The 19,380-nt window shown below is 37.4% G+C and overlaps 3 protein-coding genes across 6 annotated transcripts in view; 1 reads left to right on the top strand and 2 right to left on the bottom strand.

Moving 5' to 3' along the window:
- Nucleotides 1-308: 308 nt before the first annotated feature.
- LOC124636066 (tigger transposable element-derived protein 4-like) lies at nt 309-1,656 on the top strand. Its single transcript, XM_047172020.1, has 2 exons — nt 309-1,308; nt 1,418-1,656. Exons 1-2 carry the CDS (start codon nt 309-311, stop codon nt 1,654-1,656), a joined length of 1,239 nt encoding a protein of 412 aa, XP_047027976.1.
- Nucleotides 1,657-9,170: 7,514 nt separating this feature from the next.
- On the bottom strand, nt 9,171-11,071 carry LOC124635667. The gene is made up of 3 exons (XM_047171612.1): nt 10,795-11,071; nt 10,121-10,369; nt 9,171-9,387 (listed from the first exon to the last, which is right to left on the bottom strand). The coding sequence occupies exons 1-3, from the start codon at nt 10,991-10,993 to the stop codon at nt 9,194-9,196; spliced, it is 642 nt and encodes a 213-aa protein (XP_047027568.1). The 5' UTR covers nt 10,994-11,071; the 3' UTR covers nt 9,171-9,193.
- Nucleotides 11,072-11,202: 131 nt separating this feature from the next.
- Nucleotides 11,203-19,380, bottom strand: part of LOC124635666 (myotubularin-related protein 6) — an 88,087-nt gene continuing 79,909 nt past the window's right edge. For 2 of the 4 annotated variants that reach the window (XM_047171610.1, XM_047171608.1), the window contains exons 12-18: nt 19,103-19,231; nt 18,576-18,702; nt 15,929-16,068; nt 14,548-14,659; nt 14,079-14,213; nt 12,810-13,049; nt 11,203-12,570 (exon numbers count right to left, since the gene is read on the bottom strand). In XM_047171610.1, the coding sequence (XP_047027566.1) occupies nt 12,565-12,570; nt 12,810-13,049; nt 14,079-14,213; nt 14,548-14,659; nt 15,929-16,068; nt 18,576-18,702; nt 19,103-19,231 (889 nt within the window). In that variant the 3' untranslated portion in view covers nt 11,203-12,564. The remainder of the gene's footprint in view (nt 12,571-12,809; nt 13,050-14,078; nt 14,214-14,547; nt 14,660-15,928; nt 16,069-18,575; nt 18,703-19,102; nt 19,232-19,380) is intronic. The other 2 variants (XM_047171609.1, XM_047171611.1) reach the window with 2 other exon arrangements.

The following is a 19,380-nucleotide window of genomic DNA, read 5'->3' as shown; positions in this document are numbered from 1 at the left end:
TACACTCCACATAGCATCATACCCACTCTCAATAACGACAACAATTAAGTAATAAAAAGTACCTTTTAAGTTGCTAAAAACTGCGCACGTGGTTAACGTTCTTTTGTTGCTTTGTTATCCTAGCCTGCAATAAACTCGACATCATGTATACCGAACTTTCTAAGAAATTCGTTCTTTTGTTTATAAATTGGGATTGCTTGCACGTGTCCGGACCCCGACTGTTTTTGGCCATGACTAGAGTCGTGGAATATCTATACGTTATCATATGTCTGTATTCTCAGTTGCTCACAAATTTTCAAACTGTAAACATGGCTAGTAAAAGAAAATCACTGTGTATTGACGAAAAAGTTTTATTGATACGTGCAATAGAAACTGGAGAGAAGATAAGTGATGTTGGCAAACGCTTTGGATTTAGTCGCTCTACCGTGTCCACAATATGGAAAAACAAAGACAAAATTCTCCAAGCTGAGGGCGAGGGGAAATCTTCCAAAAAATTAAAGAGACCTAAATACGAAGACTTAGATGAAGCTATACTGTCATGGTTTCACCGACAGCGCCAGAATAATATGCCTATTTCGGGGCCGCTCATGAAAGCTAAGGCGGAGAATTTTGCTGAAGAACTTGGTTTAACTTCTTTCAAAGCATCAGAAGGATGGCTCGGAAAATTCAAGCAACGTCATCATATCAACTACGGTAAAATAAGTGGGGAAGCACGAAGTGTTGATACGAATGTGACTCACGATTGGATTAATAGAGTGTGGTCAAAATTCACACAAAAATACGCGCCAAGTGACATTTTCAATTCTGATGAAGCAGGAATTTTCTATAAGTTGACTCCAGATAAAACTCTGAAATTTAAAGGGGAAAAGTGTGTGGGAGGAAAGCTTTCCAAGGAACGTATTACGGTGCTTGTGGCTGCTAATATGGATGGCACAGAAAAAAGAAAGCTAATGGTAATAGGCAAATCAAAAAATCCGCGCTGTTTTAAGAACATTAAAAATTTGCCAGTGACGTACAAAGCTAATAAATCAGCTTGGATGACCAGTACACTTTTTGAAGAAGAAGTGCGAAAGTGGGATACAGATTTAAAGGGACGAAAAATTTTACTTCTTGTTGACAACTGCCCTGCCCACCCGTTTATATCGAATCTTCAAAACATAGAGTTGGCATTTCTTCCTCCAAATACGACTAGTGTCTTACAGCCAATGGACCAGAGTGTGATTAAAAGCCTCAAGGGTCACTACAGAAGGAAATTATTGATGGAGCTAGTCGAATCTGAGGGGAAAACTTCTGTTAATGTTGCACGCAGTAAATTTTTTGTCTAAAGCCTGGGAAGAAGTGACACCCACAACTATACAGTACTCTTTCCGACATGCTGGACTTTGTATCAATTTTACGAGTGATGAGGTGGAAACAGAACTTGAGTTTGAAAGTGACGACGAACTTCCATTAACTGAGTGGATTCAACAGTTTAACATGGAAGAAAATACGGTGAATCTTCAAACCTACGTGGAAGTGGACGATTGCCTGCTTACAACGGCTTCACTTACAGACAAAGAAATTTTAGATTCTGTAAGAAAAACTGAGGATCAAGAGCAAGGAGATGAAGAAGATGAGATAGACGAACCTGAGCCTCCTCCAAGCATTAACCCTTAAATGCATAGAGTCCCAAAAATGAATCAATAACTTTTTGCGCGGATATCCGACAACAGTTTTGATATCGATACATTTGGCTGAATGGTAATGATTCCTTCGTCCATTGACTAATCAAAAATAAACTAAAATAATGACATTTGACTTCAATATTTGTATCTTTCTGACGTTTTACCAATTGGCGCGCATTTTTGATAGCGGATTCATTTACGTACTTTTGGAAGTGGATTATTTAGAAATATTTTGGTGTATTCGTTAAATAAAAAATATTTTCTACAGGTAAGGCTCTTATTTATTAATTTGCTAGTACTTTTGTCCATATTCCGTAACTATCATGTGTATGGAGGGCTTATTTCGTGTTGATGCAAAAATGGGACAACATGCACTAATGGTATTATTACGACATATATTTAGTACCATGCTTCCTTTTTTGGTTTGTTGCTTTTGTTTTGGTGTGGTATGCATGTGGTCTATAATTTTGTTATAGATATGTCTGAAAATAATCGGAGAGACGCTGAAGTTGAATTTTGGTTGCGGCAGTTGGAAGATGGCGCTATTTCTGAAGATGATTTGGAATCAGATGGCGATGATCTCGATTTTTATCCAACCCAACAAGATTTGTTAGATGTTTTGGAAAGTGATGATGACGGCGCTGCGGGCAATAATAATACTCAAAACGACGAAGTTCTTCCCGATCCTCCTTTGATTGTAGACAATGCTCAACCATCAAATAGTTGTATTATACCCATGCAAACCTTAGATATTCAGAGACTGATATGGAAAAGACAGCCGATGATATATAATGAAAATCTAACTACATTTCGTGGCTCAGAAGAGATTAGGCATATAGATGCATATAGATTAGGATATAGATTATAATATATATATATAGATATATATATAGATTAGAATATATATATAGATTAGCATATAGATTTATTTAATCTATATGCATGCATGCATATAGATTAGGCATTTTCTGGCAGAGTTTAGGACAGAGCTTGCTGATGTACTATGTACTTATGGTGACGTGAGTCCACCCACTAGAGGACGTCCAAGTAACAGTAGTATCGTTGCCGCAGGACCTCAAGCAAAAAGAAAAAAAGGATGCCAAGTTTTACCGGCTGTTGACGTTCGTCGTGATAATATTGGTCACAACCAAGTAAAAACTGAAAGTCGCATGAGATGCATGAGGCCTGGATGTAAGCTGCAAAGTTTTATAAAATGCACAAAATGCAATGTATTTCTATGTTCTAAGAAAGGGAACGATTGCTTCAATCTGTTTCATACCTAAAGAATTTTTATGTCTATTTTGCATACTGTCCCAAAAATGCATCATTAATATTTTTCAATAAAAACCCTGTAAAATATGACTTATAATTTTTTTTAATATTTTTCCCGATTTCCACTCATTTCAAATATTATAACCCTATTTTTTTTAATAAAATTCATTAATTCATGCATTTAAGGGTTAAAGAAGCTCTGAAAGCAGCTAAATTATTGGAAAATTATTTCCTTTATCACCAAGATGTCTCAATATCACAGGATATAAATAAAATAAGTAAAAAAATACAACAAAATTACTGGTGCAGCAAAAGACGTCAAACAAAAATAACAGACTATACTCAATAGCATTCAAATAACTTTATTTTTTATGTACATAACCACTAACACTAGTCTGAAATAAACTTTTTTTTCTAATTGTTTTTTTTCTTCTCTCCATTTAACGACAACTCTATATAACGCCATAAAATGCACAGTCCCTTCGGTGTCGTTATATAGAGTTTACACTGTATAATGAAATGTAAACTCTAGCTGAAATGCAATAAAAGCGACTTTTGAGCTCTTCCGGAATTACCCCGAGATAGTTCGCAATTATCCATATGACCCAAAAATATGGTTCTTCATTTAAAACACTTTCTTTAGCAAATCCACTGATATATTTAAAAAGATAATGTAATCTTTTCAAAGGCTTTTCAATATGTATGCAGAACTAAAACAGTAAGACTCGTACAATAGAGCGTTCCCGAATAATCAAGTGAAATGTTCACCTCTAGTCATCTTGCAGAAATTTCTGTCGGAATTGCCCCAATGCACCTTATATACTTTGTTCTGTATACTCGTGTCTTACAAATAAACTATCTTTATCAGTTGAACAAAAACTTTTCATGTATTCCATACTATTTTAAACAACTAACTCAAACTCAAAATCATTTTTTCAAACTTAGTGATAAAACAGCACTTTTTGAACGTCATAATTTACAGAAGACAGCCACCATAAAGCACATTGTCATAGTAGGAATTGCTTCACCACTATTTTTGGACACCCGAGTGCCATGGCCCACCCACCACTGGCGTTTCACTAGATAAACGCATATTCCGCTAAAATAAGCTCGACTCGACACCAATACGCACAAACTCATCGATAGATTTGACACGTTCATAGAAATACCACGACATCAAAATAGCACGATAAACTGATGACAAAGAACAGCCAATGACCAAATGAAGAAGAACTTTGACCAACACAACATGTAAAAATCGACGATGACAACGCAATACAGCCTTGACGACCCACTGACCAGACTTTTAACAAACTATCTAACTGAATTTAAGGTCGATATTTAGACAATTAATCACCACAAACCAGACATTGCCAATGAAGATTTCTACAACAATGGCGTGTTATTAACCAAATTTAGTTTTAACAGATTTGAGTGTTTCCAAACTACCTACGAGACACTTTTATAACTTTATAAACCAACGACTAAAACGGATTTTACATCCTAAATAATAAAAATTAACACTGTTCCACAGAAACAACAACCAAACCACGTTTGCAAATGAAATGCAAGGAAAAAACACTAGTAATCACAGAGGCAGTAATAATATTCTTTGTTGCAGTTTGTTATTGACAGCCCCCGACACCAAGTGAAATGACGAAATATCTCAGGTTTCTTCTACGCACAAATATATAATACAATACTATGTAACACATCCATACTACCATTCATATTTTTTCGTGGCTTGGCTTCTTCGTTCGTTAGGTATTCTCAAAGACTTTTGTGTACAGTGTGACCAACAGAGACTGTATAAAAATGGTATAAAATGAACGAATGATGACAGGTATCAGTCCAGTGTTGCCAGCAGCAGACAGTGAAACAAAACATGAGACAGCTCAAAAAGTAACATTTTCACGAGAAAAGTAACATTACCTTATTATTTATTAAGTGGAAAACAACACAATGCTATGTTATGGCACTTTATTGCATACAAACTAAAATTACTTTCCATCAAGTCCCATTTCTAAAACCTCGAAAATGAATCGTAATAATGGTTGCTCAAATAATCGGCTGACGATGTATAGTCTGTTTTTTAATCTCGTAGACTAAATTGACACTTGCAAAATGTCAAACTTCCAAATAATTTTGCTAGCTCTGTGGTGCAGTGTTGTACTTACGATACCGGTACGTTGAATCGTAACTTTTTACAATAAGTCATCCTGAAATAATGGGCTTATCCTTGATGATTACGCATGGCTCTGCGTGGTCAGATATCCCTGGCAGTTTGTAGCACGTCGTACAGCCATGTGCACGTACGTGAATTTTAAATATATAACTTTGAATGAATATTAAATTCGTCTATTATAGATAAAAAGTTACGATTCAACGAACCGGTATGGTAAGTACAACACTGCACCACAGAGCTAGCAAAATTATTAGAAAGTTTGACATTTTGCAAGTGTCAATTTAGTCTACGAGATTAAAAAACAGACTATAGAAAAAGAAATTAAAAATAGGTAAAAAAACTTTTTAAGTTAAACGGTTTTATGTTAAACATGCATTGCAATGTTTAAGATAAATGTACTAAAAACCAAAAAATAATAAAATAGATACAGTCGTGGGAATTATAAACATATGCATAGACTAGACTAAAATAAATCTATCTGCATCTCTTTCTATTCTAACTCTCTCATAACGGGCCAGCTGGAAGAGATTTCTAATGAAATAAGCTGTGCCTTTGTACTATCTTTTCTATTTTTCTTCTTCTCTGTATTCTGTGTGTGTGTACATAAATTGTTAAATAAATAAATAAAACCGTGGGGCACGTCAATTGTCTACAAATTATCGACTTAATGTGCGATAGAAGAATCGTCGTTAGGCAGTTGGCCCGCAGACGGTGAGGAAATTACTTACTATTTTAATTGACGTGCCTCAATGGGTATCAATGATACCCATATTGATGGGATGGGATTGATAAAACCTACGTTATCCGCCATTTTGTAGCGGCCGCCATCTTGGATTTATAATGATAATGAATAAACATAAGGGTATAATTTAGGCGATCACCAAAAATATTTTTAAGACTCTAAGCTGAGGCACCAAATAAAATAAACAACTCCAAAAAAAATAAATTGACTTTATTAAAAGGGCACTAAAGTATATAATATTATGATCCAAAAAAAATAAAATAACATCAGAAAAATCGCAAATCTCGCACAAATATTATTTTTGGTTCCCAAAATGGATTAATGGTCACCAAATTCTATCCAACTAAAATATTAATATTACTACCAAAATCAAAGTTAGTGACGAAAACGAATCGCTGCAAAACCGACTCCACGTAGTCTTGTCTGCCCTACCCCTAGAGTGCAATTCAAAACCGCGTAGGCGCAGAGGGGCGAGGCGGCCTGCGAGCTGAGGCGCAGGTAGTTTTTAAGGCTCGCCGCCGCGGCTGAGGCTGGCCGGCAGAGCCGGCCAGCAAGCCGAAGCTGCGGTGGTGAGCGTGAAAACCATCTGCGACGATAAGCTCGCATGGGACCGCCGGAGCCCCGCAGTGCCGGAGCCGTGACAGAAGCCATGCTTGCTGCATGTTGCGTGCTTACATTTTACTACTGAGTTACACACAAATTCATATAACAATAAATAAGCGACGTACGTTTGGGAACCCCAGTATATTAATTGGTATTTGGGAAATATTCTAGCGATCGTTAGCTTTTTTAGTCTAACAAAAATGACCAAATTAGGAGTCATGGTATTACATAATTGGTAACATCTAAGTAGTGACAATATATAATATTTGGTCTAAAGTGTATTTTAAATGCGTCCATATATTTTTTTAGTAGTCAATAATACGAAAAAATGGTTTTACCTAATAATATTTTTGGAAACGTTATTTGGTGACCATTTATCCATTTTGGTAACCGTTTAGAATTTTTTTGGTAGTAAAATAGGTACTTTTTTGGGTGGTGTTTAAACACAAGCCTAAACATAATTGTATTGTCACCAAAATCCAAAGTGTATACAAAATTTTAGATTAATCGGTTGACAGGAAGGGGGTGAAATTTGAATTACTAAAGACCCAAGAATAAATAATAATAAATAAAACAAACGGGGTGAGCTAAATAAAACTGTTTATTTAAAAACATTCAGTCAATGATGTGTGTTTAGGTAATACAGCCTTGGCCAAAAGTATTGAGCACCTTACAAATTTCGCAAGATCACGGTAATTATGGGAGAAACCCGAATCTATCGTTGAAGTATTCTTTTATCGGTTATCTACAAACATTTTAAAACAATGACTTATGCTGCAGCTGACAATAAAACACCTGGGTGCAAAAAATGTGTCTTTTACAATTTTTGAATTTATTTTTTAGTTCGCTACCATCGCTCGTTGTGACAACATCCAGTGATCTAGTGCGCCTTTGGTATTTTATTTCAAAGTTTTAAGTGTTATCGTTGCAATATGCCAAAACAAAACGAACTTTCTTTAGAAAAACGTGTGCAGATACAGCTTCTGTATGAGCAAGGGAAATCACAAGTAGAGATTTCTAAAACTGTGAAATGTTCGCGCCGATCCGTGCATTATGCTATTCAGCGATTCTCTGATACCGGATCACATCAAAATAGACCGAGAACCGGGCGCAAACGCATCACCATAGGCCGTCAGGATCGTCAGTTACTGAGAGAGTCATTAAGAAATAGGAAAAAAACATCTTCAGAGCTCGCTGCTGAGTTTTCAGAACAAATGAAGAAAACAATTTCTGCTCGAACTACTCGTAGAAGGCTTCAGGAAGCTGGTCTGAAAGGCTGTAAAGCTAGGAACAAGCCATGGCTCTCCTAGAGCAACAAAAAAGCTCGGTACAAATAGGCCTTACAACACCGAACTTTCACCGCTGAAGATTGGTCAAATGTTGTGTGGTCAGACGAATCAAACTTTGAGGTGAGTAAGTCAATTTAATGCCCTCACAAAATAATATAAAATGGTTTAAATTCTAAACGCATAGAGGAAGTTCTTTTTATTTCCGGAACTCAATATTTTTCTCTTTATTGCAGATTTTTGGTACACCTGGTGTGACCTTTGTGCGTCGCCGGGTGGGCGAAGAATTTAAGCCAGAGTGTGTGGTCCCAACAGTAAAACACGGCGGCGGCAGTATAATGGTCTAGAGTTGCATGACCGATTCTGGAGTTGGCGAATTGTACCTGTGTGAGGGCCGCATGGACTCTTCTAAGTACATAAATGTGCTAGAAACTGCGTTGCTGCCTTCATTCACGAAACTTTTCGGTGACACGAACATGGATAGTGATAAATTCTAGCAGGATAACGTGCCTTGCCACAAATCTGTCCGCACTATGACATGGTTTTGGGAAAATAGCATAGAGCTTCTTGACTGGCCTGCCCAGTCGCCAGATCTGAACCCCATAGAACATTTGTGGGGTTTATTAAAGCTTCGAGTTAGGCGCCACACAATTAACAACAGAGAAGAATTGAAACGCTACCTGCGCCTAGAATGGAACGCGATTACTGCTGAAGACTGTAAAAATCTTGTTAGCTGTTTACCAAAAAGAATTTCTGCTGTAATTAAGGCAAAGGGTGGACCCACAAAATATTAATTTTCAATTAATAAATAGTAAATTACAAATAAAAAAAAAGTTTTGTTTTATTTCTATTTGATACTCCGCATAAAACTGAAAGATTTCATGGGTGCTCAATACTTTTGGCCAAGGCTGTATACCAACCAATATAGTTATCAGTAAGGTTTTTCAAGTCTGCATTTTACTTTGTCATTGTTTTTCATAATCGTTAAATGAAAATAAAACGTTATATAATGTATTTTTGTCTGTCTTAAAAGTAACGTAAAATGTTGTAAAAGTAACATTCTGGCAACACTGTATCAGTCAGTATGTATAAACCATAGACAAGAGCATAAACTAACACGGCAAGAACATAAACTGTAATGGTCTATCTATGGTCATCAACCAGAGACAATGTACACCGATTTTGTTGGTTCCACGAAACCATAAAATTCTTGATTCATTCCAAAAAATATATTTTATTTCAGTGATTAAAAATATGATCCATTTTTGTAATTATATTAAGTAAATATCTTGTGTTTACACAGAAGTGATGTTGATATGTTGTAAATCTTAAACTGTAACAGGCTAGGCAGATGATGATGAGTGAATAAAGAAGCTGTAGATAACTTTATAGGAAAGGAAACTAAAAGAAAAACAGGTTTTTATCAATCATGGCATGTTTATTAATAATTAACGCTGATTTTATGTTTATTGCTCGCCATGAGATCGTTTGTGCAATCGTTCAGCTTAGATGCCAATAAGCATTCATCTTGAATACGAACACTCAATTCGATGCAACGGTCCAAGTTCTTTTCTAACTTCTTCATCAACTTTGTATCCTTGGAGTAAAATTTGCTGACCAGTGACAACAAGTTATCTGAAAATCATGATTAGAATGAAACAAAATTAAAATAAAAATTGCCGCTATAACAACATATGAAAAGTGGAACGGAGCCTTTTGTACCCGAGTCCGACTCTTTAGGGTATATATGTGTGTTCTGTGGACTCACACTAGAATGATTTCTATTATTTTTTTACTACATGCAAAAAATTTAGTTCATTACATAGGCAAGTAAGTTTCAATGAGATATTTTTTAAAATTCTTTTCCTAGCTGATGCTTAGATGGCGCTGATCCTGATACTTTACTGCCAGAAACAGAGCGAGCATCATCATAATTTCGAGTCCGTATCATGTCCGTACAGTTACTGGCACGGATATTGAGCTCTCGGTGGAAGAGTGGGGACCGCTTTCCGCACTGTACACATGATGCTCAATATCCGTGCCGAAAACTATACCTATAACGAAAATACTTGTCATCAACAATTTAAAAAATATAAAATAAGGAATAAAAGGAGAAAAAAAAATGGCAGATTATTATCTGAATGTTCCGAAAGATTTTGAAAACAATTTGTCTAGACATCTGAATTTCATGGGTCTCGGCTCAAAGGGCTCGGTGCACTGTTTTATTTTTAACTTGGATAAGACTAAGACTCGCTACCTAACGTAAGTAGGTACAACGCCATCTGCCATTTTCGTGGGAACTATTTTTTTTTTTTCAAAAACCGTCCCATTCTCAAAAGGAAAACCTCTCATAGCAACAAGATTTTACCTTTATTAACCTTGCCGTTCAAAATGACGCCGTTGCGTTTCAGTACGCACGCAATAAGGCATTCGCCGTGGACCGGTGATTCCATTTTGGGAGATAAACGCTTGACTGGTCTCTTGTCGTTTGCTTGAACCTCCCGAAGACATTCCGACATGTTCTTTTTGAACTGCTCTACGTGATCGACCACTTCTTTAGGGAAAGTCTTGTAAGACCAATCTGGCTCTTTATCTTCCACGTTGTTTTTGGGAGTTGCTTATAGAAAAAAGAAACCATTATACCTACTTATTTTTTTTTTAAGTTTTTTGTTGGTATACCGAATCAACCCCAGAGTTGCATATTCAACCATAGCTGGTCGACATGAGAAAAAAGATCTGGAATTCACTTCTCAATTATTATTCACTACATTTTAGAGCAGATTTTTCAATAATCAGTTAACCTTTCTAAGCAATTTGACATACTTACCTATTTTTTATGCAAAAGCTATCAAAACATCAGACAGGTACACCCGGTACCTACACCATATTTTACAGATAAAACTTATCTGGCGTTTGAAAAATCGGCCTATACAGTTATTAAAGGTATTGCAGAAGACTAATATTTTTGATGAGAGTGGCAAGAAGTCCCAAGGACCCTGTGACGGATGGATGGATGAGGTATGAGAACAAAAGCCGACTCACATTTAGGTCCACGATTTCGCTTCTCCAGTTTCAAATTACGAGTTATAATGGTATCCTTATCGATCTTCTTATTGCCATCGTGTACGGCATCTATGCCTACCATACGACTCATCGCTACGGTTTCCACATCAGCCGTATCTTTCACTTCGCATGTCGATAAATATACCATGAGAAATAATACTAATATTCGGAGAAACATTGTTACTCCATGTAGAGAACTGTTATGTTTACAAATTCAGGAACGCAGAGTCAATTAATAAAAGTCTAATTGGTTGTTAGGTAGTGACTGCGAATTAATTGGTTTTATTGGATATCTAACGACTTGGCGATGACGATTTTTTTTTTCAAGCACAAAGTCAAATTGTTATGTGACCTTCCTACATAATCATAACAATAAATAAAACGATATTGCCACTGATATACATTATATATTTTAAACTATACAATAATTCAACATAATATTTATGATTTTTGATTACATTACTAAACTTTTAACCTATTATTTACAAGCATATGATTTTTTCCTAACAAATGTACATAATATACATTATTCTTATTTTATAATTATCTACAAATTATATAAATATATGTGTTTGAACTTCCATTAAAAGCTAACATAAGGAAAGGTGGAATGGTTCGGGACAGACACAGTTTTTAAAAAATGATTGTACAAAAATGTTTTTTTTTTAATTATTGAATACTAGCTTCTGCCCGCGTAGAGTTCGGTTATATCGCGTTTCCAAGAGAATACTTCAAAAGTTCGGGATAAAAACTATCCTATGTTATTTCTCAAGGTCTACTCTACCTCTGTACCAAATTTTATTTAAATCAGTTCAGTGGTTTAGACGTGAATAACTAACAGACAGACAGAGTTACTTTCGTATTTATAATATTAATATAGTAGGGATTATTCCTCGAATTAAAATATTGTCAGATGCAATTACCTATGTGGCGATTATAAATAAAACTATGGAAAACTTGTAACTAAACATACACATACAGACATAGTTTTCAACACACACGTAAAAAAAGATATTCTTGTTCATAAATTAAACATTTTAACTATATAGCTTAAGGTCAATTACGTCACATTTGCTATTAGGTATAATGAAACAAGAATAATGACTATTTTAATTCATGACCATTTTTAAGAGAAAAGATAATACACAAGAAAAAGTGCTCAGAAACCGGCACAATATTGCATAGCTACTGTTACTAAAGACATAGGAATTTAACAATTACTGCGGATGCGGATTCTGTTAACATCTATCCGTTTTTTGCGATTAGATATTGATATGTTACATAATTATGCCAAAATTATTATTTTTTAATAGAAATCCACCATAGACTACCTATACTTTCTTTCATACGTATGATTCTATAAGTTACTTATGGAGAGACATAACTAGCTTATTAAAATGCAAAAATAACCTGTATCCAGTAATAAATCTGATATAAGACGCTTCATTTTTCGTTCATTTTCGCCTTCCATTCGTCACCTTTCATTCGAAATGAAATGTCTTAACATAAAATGAAACACGCAGTTGCACAATGTTTTTTTTTTAGTTTTTTTTGTTATCAATGCTACCATTTTAACGATATCAATTGTCTGGTAACTTACATTCACGAATACATAAAATTTCATTTATTTAAAGAAGAAAATTCGGGGATCCTTACATACAAAATATACAATACTTTTGAAAATGTTTTTAAGCTAGGTATTTTAATTTGACTATAATTATTTATTGATGTTTCAGTTGGCTGGCGTCACTATATCTGTGAAAATAAAATGACAATTTAATCAATATAGGACATGCAGAGGTTCTCTCAAATGTCATTTGGGGGGTCTTTTTCGATTGAATAAAATTCTGAAGTGAGTGAATAAATGAATTTTCAATGCGTGTATGTACAGTAGATTGCGTGTATGTACTGTAGATTGCTTGTACGTACTGCAGATCGCGTGTATGTAGGTACAGTAGATTGCGTGTATGTACAGTAGAGTGCGGGTGACTGACCGTGCGCTCGGGGCGTGTCGGGCGTGCAGGCGGCGCAGAGCGGGGCGGCGCGGGGCGCGAGGAGCGCGGGGAGTGCGTGTATGTACAGTAGAGTGCGGGTGACTGACCGTGCGCTCGGGGCGTGTCGGGCGTGCAGGCGGCGCAGAGCGGGGCGGCGCGGGGCGCGAGGAGCGCGGGGAGAGTGGCTCGCGCACACACACAGCGCGTGCACACACAGCGCCCGCAGCCCCAGCAGTGGTGCTGAACACACAAGCATCAATATGTGCTATATCCAACTCATACACGATACGCGCGTGGTGACGGATGTAGGAAGCGAGGGTAATAATACATGCGCAAAGTCAAAGTCAAATCATTTATTTCATTTAGGCCTTTACAACACTTATGCGGCTTAATATTTTGAACTCAACTAAAAATCAACTTTACAATAACAAAAGTTATCTTTGCTTTATATTCAAAATGGATGTTGACCCAGTGGAAAAGAATAAATAGGAACAGTTTAATTGTTACATAATGTCGTGCATCAAAAAATGGGTATGATTTTTCATGGCTATTGGGAATAACCGTCTGAGCCATCACTGTTGCCTTGCCAACCTGCGGTCCACTCAGGCGAAGATACCTCCTGGCCGAATGCCAAGTCGGGAACTTAACGTCAGCGTAGCTCTGTGCGCATATATAGATATAGCTGAGCCGAACAGTTTTCGGCCACGGAGGAAGGAAAGATGGGCGGAGATGCCAGGTAAGGCCAGGAGAAGGCAGGTAGGTCAGGCGCCTTCTTGCAGGTCAAATAACATAAAGTAAGCGTGATCAGTTACTAGAATTAACTTCCCTGTCAAATCAAGACGAGTCAGTTAAATAATTGTTGCTTTGGTTTTAAAAGAAATGGGCGGGTACAAACAAGGCGTGTAAAGGCGTAGCTAGTAACGTTCCTCGTTCCCCTAACACCTCCATTTTGGCGCGCTACTTTCTAATGAGATTTTGCGTTATGACATCTCCGCTAGTCAATTTGTTCTCCATGGTTCGAAGGAAGCCGACGCGACGGTCTAAACGGGCGCAAAACAAAAGAACGCGCGAGTGTCGTCGTGCTTACGCTGATTGCAACCAAAAACTAAACGACTTGAAGCGATGATTTTTTTTGTATTACAAAGTCATACACACATATCGTAAGCAATTCGGCTTTACCGTCTTCAGGGAAATGTTTTTTTTAAAGCAGTTCAATCGTTTTTATATATAATATCCTTTGTATATCAGTGTAGATGGATGTTGGCTCACCTTTCTACTGAAATGATCAAGAGGCGTCGAGCAGCTGCACTCGGTAACATTCTTGATACTTTTCCAGTCCAAGGCGACAGTGTTCACTTCTTTCTCCAAGACTACAAAGCTGGCTGGTATGCTGTCACTTGCCTTCTGTTTATATTCACAAAAATAAGAATGTGGGACCTGTCTAATAACATTTAATTATTCCGTCTTTTAGACAATCCTACAAGACAGTTATTTTTTATTTTCTCTCACAAACAAACAACAACGAATCAACGAAGATATAATACGATTGAATGTTGTATTACGTCACTTCTAAGTACAAATTTTACATAGACGTGACGGCACGAGATTCTCAATCTTTGTTACGTTATATCTTAGTAAATATTTAACGTTTTCTTAAAATAAAAAAAATACATGTGCAATGATTTTCGCTAATCTAAAATGCGGACTAATTAGAATCACAGTTTTTTAACCGTCGTACCTCAGTGATGAGCGGTATCTTGTTGGGTTTGGGCGGCGTCACTTCTTTCAGCGGATGGTCATGGTTCGCGCACTCTAACTCCGACAGAGTGCCGCCAGACTCGTACAATAACCTACAAATAAAACTTCCTGAAGTAACAGGCCCACCCACGCCCGATATCGGTGACCGATTCTTTGTAGGACAAAAATAGAACACGCTGATAGCAGCAGTGCAAGGTACAATCCTACAAAAGTTCGGTTAGAAAATCCTGTTCAGATCGTCCTACAAAAAATCAGCCCGATTTATCAGTTCTACAAAAAAACTGACGAGGCGGGCAGCCTCGCAGGAGAATGACCACGCCACGCGTTTTTATCGCATTTTAAGTCCCAAGTTAACCGACAGCATAAACGACCGTTTTTCTTAAAATAACTGTAACTGTATACTTTGATAATTGATCATGAAAATTCATAGGAAACATTTGTTCTAAAAAAGAATAATTTTATGTACAAACGTACGTATCGGTGAACTTGGGTATTGTTAGGCGTTGAAAAGTATGTTAACTAGAACGGACATTTTGTGATCAAAAAGCTTGCAAATGAACTTGGTAATTTCCCTATCCCATTTGATCCATTGTTGAGGAGCATCCAGAGTGCTGATTCCGAGTTTTGTAAGTTTACGCCCTCGATACGTAATTAAAACTCAGCTGCAATAAAGAGCACTATGCACATGATTTTACGTAGCCATGTAATTTAACTATGTAAACTGTTTCTCGGATACTACCTATTTACACATGTTTCATCTTAATCGGCGCAGGAGTTTTACCGTAGCAGCGTTCTCAAACAAACTCATTTTTACATGCGCGAGAGACATGGCCACTTGCATATGCTTGTGCTCGGAAGTTAGTTGCGATCCGCCATTAAGAGGACGAATTGGAAATTTTGGCGCCAAGGATCTCAATTTTTCTCAGTAAATACAAAACGGATCAAAATACAACTTGCGTTATCTGAAAGTTCATAATAAAAACCTTATTTTGTTAGACTTCAAAACATGATTAGGTAACTTTTATAACAGAGAAAAATATATCAAACATACCTCTCTTTAAAAAGAGATTCACATATTATGGGCAAACGGGACCGATTTAAGCCTCTTAACTTTTTTAGTAGTTGAGTATAAACATACTATTTAAAATTGTAGAAGGATTTTTTTATCAAATTATCATTTCTAAATAATAAAATTACAAAACCATTTTGTCGCTTACGACTTTTAGTTATAAGCTAGCGCGCGTATTGTTATCCTCGCCCCGCTCAGACGCTCCGACCCCTTTTGGCGCCTTAGATGCGCGTGCCGGTTATGGAATTATTGTTGACCAATTCGTCGCCTTAAGTTTGGAGTGTATACTCACTTGTTATCAATCTGCAGTGCTTCAGTCTTGGTCTCGATCTCCACGGAGTCTACGTTCCCATTTTGATAGTTAACAACGGCGGTTTCTTTGTTCTTATCCGCCTTCTTACCAGATAGCAGGTTCTTGAACGTTGTTATTCTCTGAAAGGGAAATATATAGGAGATTCTTAAGAAAAAAAATCAAGATAAAAAAATCTTTAAAAACAAGCTTTTATTTAAATGCTCTAAAAAGAAGGAATAAACTTTTACTATAACTCCACTGTCAACTTATAACGACATTTCAAATTTAACACAACTTATATGTTTAAAAAGCTTGTCGCGAGATTTAAGTAGGTACTCGTATGTACTTTCTTAGTTTAAAATTACGAGTAGGTACTACGAGTTACTTGCCCGTTCTTTTCCATAGGAAGCTACTTTTGGAATGGGTAACTAGAATCAAACTTATTTATTTGTTTTAGTTATGTATTTAACCATTCATGTACCCAATAAACACATGAGAGAAGTAGAAGTAACATAAAATAGTAGAACGGTACTGCTTATTTCTAATGAAATCTCTTCCAGCAGACCCGTAGTAAGAGAGTTTTAATATAGAGATGTAGACAGACTGTTTAAAAGAACTACAAAGGACATAATAAAGATATATTAATTATACTATACATATCTTATATATAAAATAAAAGTCGTTTTAGGTTAGTTAGAATAAAGACATTTTATAACTCAAGAATGGCTGTACCGTTTAAGCTGAAAATTAGAGGGGAGGTAGCTTAAACCTTAGTTTTTGTCACCATCCGGGACGCGGGTGAAACCACGGGCAGAAGCTAGTATATTTATATTTTTGACGTTCATAAGTGCTTGTAAAGTCTTATTACTGTTACACTTGTTATACTTCGGCCGTTCAGAGAATGCGTTCCTGACACCTATCAGTTAGTCACGACTAGTGATGGGCACAACATAACACTGAGTTCGTTACCGTTCCTTCAAAATGAACCGCCGCATTATTTTAAGATTATTTTCGTTTTAAATTGGCGGAATCATTTGTTTTATATTTTAGTTATTTAAGTGGAAACCAAAAAAAGGTAATATTCATATAATAAAATTGTTTTATTTATTCTTTGTTACAAGTACATTGAATTGAATGTGCGAACAGAATATTAATCAGACTCCGATTTGCTTGAGGAGGTGGTGTCTTCATCATCATCTTCGCCTACATGTATAATTATATTATTATCAATAACAGAATCAATCCTGATATCTCGGTCTAACAAAAGCCGGGTAATCAAATAAAAACAGATCGAAAACACTTGAAAAACGTGGTCTATGCGCACGAAACGACAACGGACGACTGTTTTAGCGTCACAAAATGGCGGCCCATAACGCCATTTGGGGTTACCATTTTTAATCTAAGTATAAAAATGCGGTTTGGTCATAGTTTTATTTTTATATTTCATAAACGTTATAATTAAGTCTTATAGTCCATTATTTTCCAATTCTTAAAAAGAAAATCAAAACGTATTATTTTATATTATAACTGTATAAGAACAGATTACGATATTTGCCTGTTATTTTTAGCACAGCACTACAAAATATAAACCGCTGACATAACCTTGTAATAGCGCAGTATAGATTTAGAAAAATATTGTTTACCAAGTTATTTGACACTCAGTTTGGCACAAAATTATAACATTCATTGATTATTGATATAATAATGTTGTTTTAATGCTCCTCAATTGTTAAAACGGTAAACAACCAGCAAAAATATTTTTATCGTAACTGCAACGCCATTGCAAAGTTACGTCGTCAGTTCAATCGCGACGTGTCAGGAACGCATTCTCTGAATGGCCGAACTATACAGCCTTTTTATCGTCCCACTGCTGGGCACAGGCCTCCTCTCACACAGAGAAGGTTTGAACATTAATCACTATGCTTGCTCAATGCGGGTTGGTGATTTCAGACTTTATAATCCAGGTTTCCTCTAGATGTTTTCCTTCACCTTTTTATCAGTCATTGGGGTCTAAGATATACTTAGAAAGTACATACAAACTTAGATAACTTGCATTGGTTGCCTGACCTAGGATCGAACCCGCGCCCTCATACTTGAGAGGTTGGTCCTTTACCTACTAGGCCACCACGAGCTAAATGAGATGAATGATTAGACTTAGAGTCATGGCACATTAAAGCGGCACCGCAACAGCACGGCGTCGCCTCGAATTTAGACTACGGCTAGCTGCCAGCGCGCTAACTACGCGCTGTCCGCAAGGTGCAAGCACGCCGTCTGCGCGCCGGCCGCGAGGTGTAAGCTTGCTGTCACCGCAAACTCAATATTATTTTAAGACAGTTATGATTGAACACGACGCAATGACGTTGTTTCGCTGCCGGCTCGGAGTCGGCGCGCAATAAGCACGCCGTCGGCGCGCTGTACGCATGAGGACCGCTCGCTTGCAACACGCGGGCGGCGAGTCGAGTTGTGTGGAAGCAGCAAGCGCGCTGACTGTGAGCCGTTGACTTTTTCATATTGACATTACGAAATATATTATAATATACACGATTTAATGCTCTAAATTGAATGACAACTTAAATGCTGGTGTGGAGCCGTGCTGTTGCGGTGCCGCTATAATGTGCCATGACCCTTGAATTAGAAGGTAGCGTACCTTGGCGAGGTAGTTGATGTGGTGGTCGAGCGCGGAGCAGTGCTCGACGGCGGCGGGCAGCAGGTCGCCCAGCGCCTCGCGCGGGTGCACGCCGCTCTCGTGCCGGCAGTACATGCCGCGCCAGAACCTAGCCAACACATCAAACATCATCATCATTTTCATCTTACGAGCTTTTTTTTTAACAACGTCAAAAATCATCAAATGACCCCTCCCGCTGTGGGTTAGCACCGGTGAGGGAGTGTCAATCTATCACTGACTAAAAACCCGTCGTGTTCCGTCGACGGCCTTTTATGTATCAGGGCCGCGGTAACTCCTTCGCACAATCCCGCAGCCCCAGCAGGATCTTCCGAACCTTTTCCCAACTTTTGACGACCTCGATGGCGCAATGGTCACCATGCCGGACTGCTGATCCTGAGGTCCCGGGTTCGATTCCCAGCGAGCCGGAAACGTCGACCGAGGTCGACATTTGTGTGATGAACATGCTTGTTGGCCGCGGTCTGGCAGCCTGTTAGCACATAAGCCCTTACCTGATATTTTGTGCTCCTAAATCCGGTTTCAACACATCAGGGTGAGACTTGGGGTTGTACAGAGGATTCTTATACTCGTTCAAATGACTCGCCATGTACCCCCACAGGGAAAACGTGCGTTCAGATAACCTAGAAACAGACAATATCTTTACTTATATAAAAAGAGAAAAAATAAAATAATTTGATTTGAAAAATTCTGCGAAAGTTTGTATGTATGTATAATCATCGGCACGAATCTTGAGCGCTGACCTTCACCTGCGCAGAAGTGATTTATTAGC

The sequence above is a fragment of the Helicoverpa zea genome, chromosome 13 (assembly GCF_022581195.2).
Source record: "Helicoverpa zea isolate HzStark_Cry1AcR chromosome 13, ilHelZeax1.1, whole genome shotgun sequence".
Classification (NCBI taxonomy): domain Eukaryota; kingdom Metazoa; phylum Arthropoda; class Insecta; order Lepidoptera; family Noctuidae; genus Helicoverpa; species Helicoverpa zea.
This window is presented reverse-complemented; position numbering and strand designations above follow the sequence as displayed.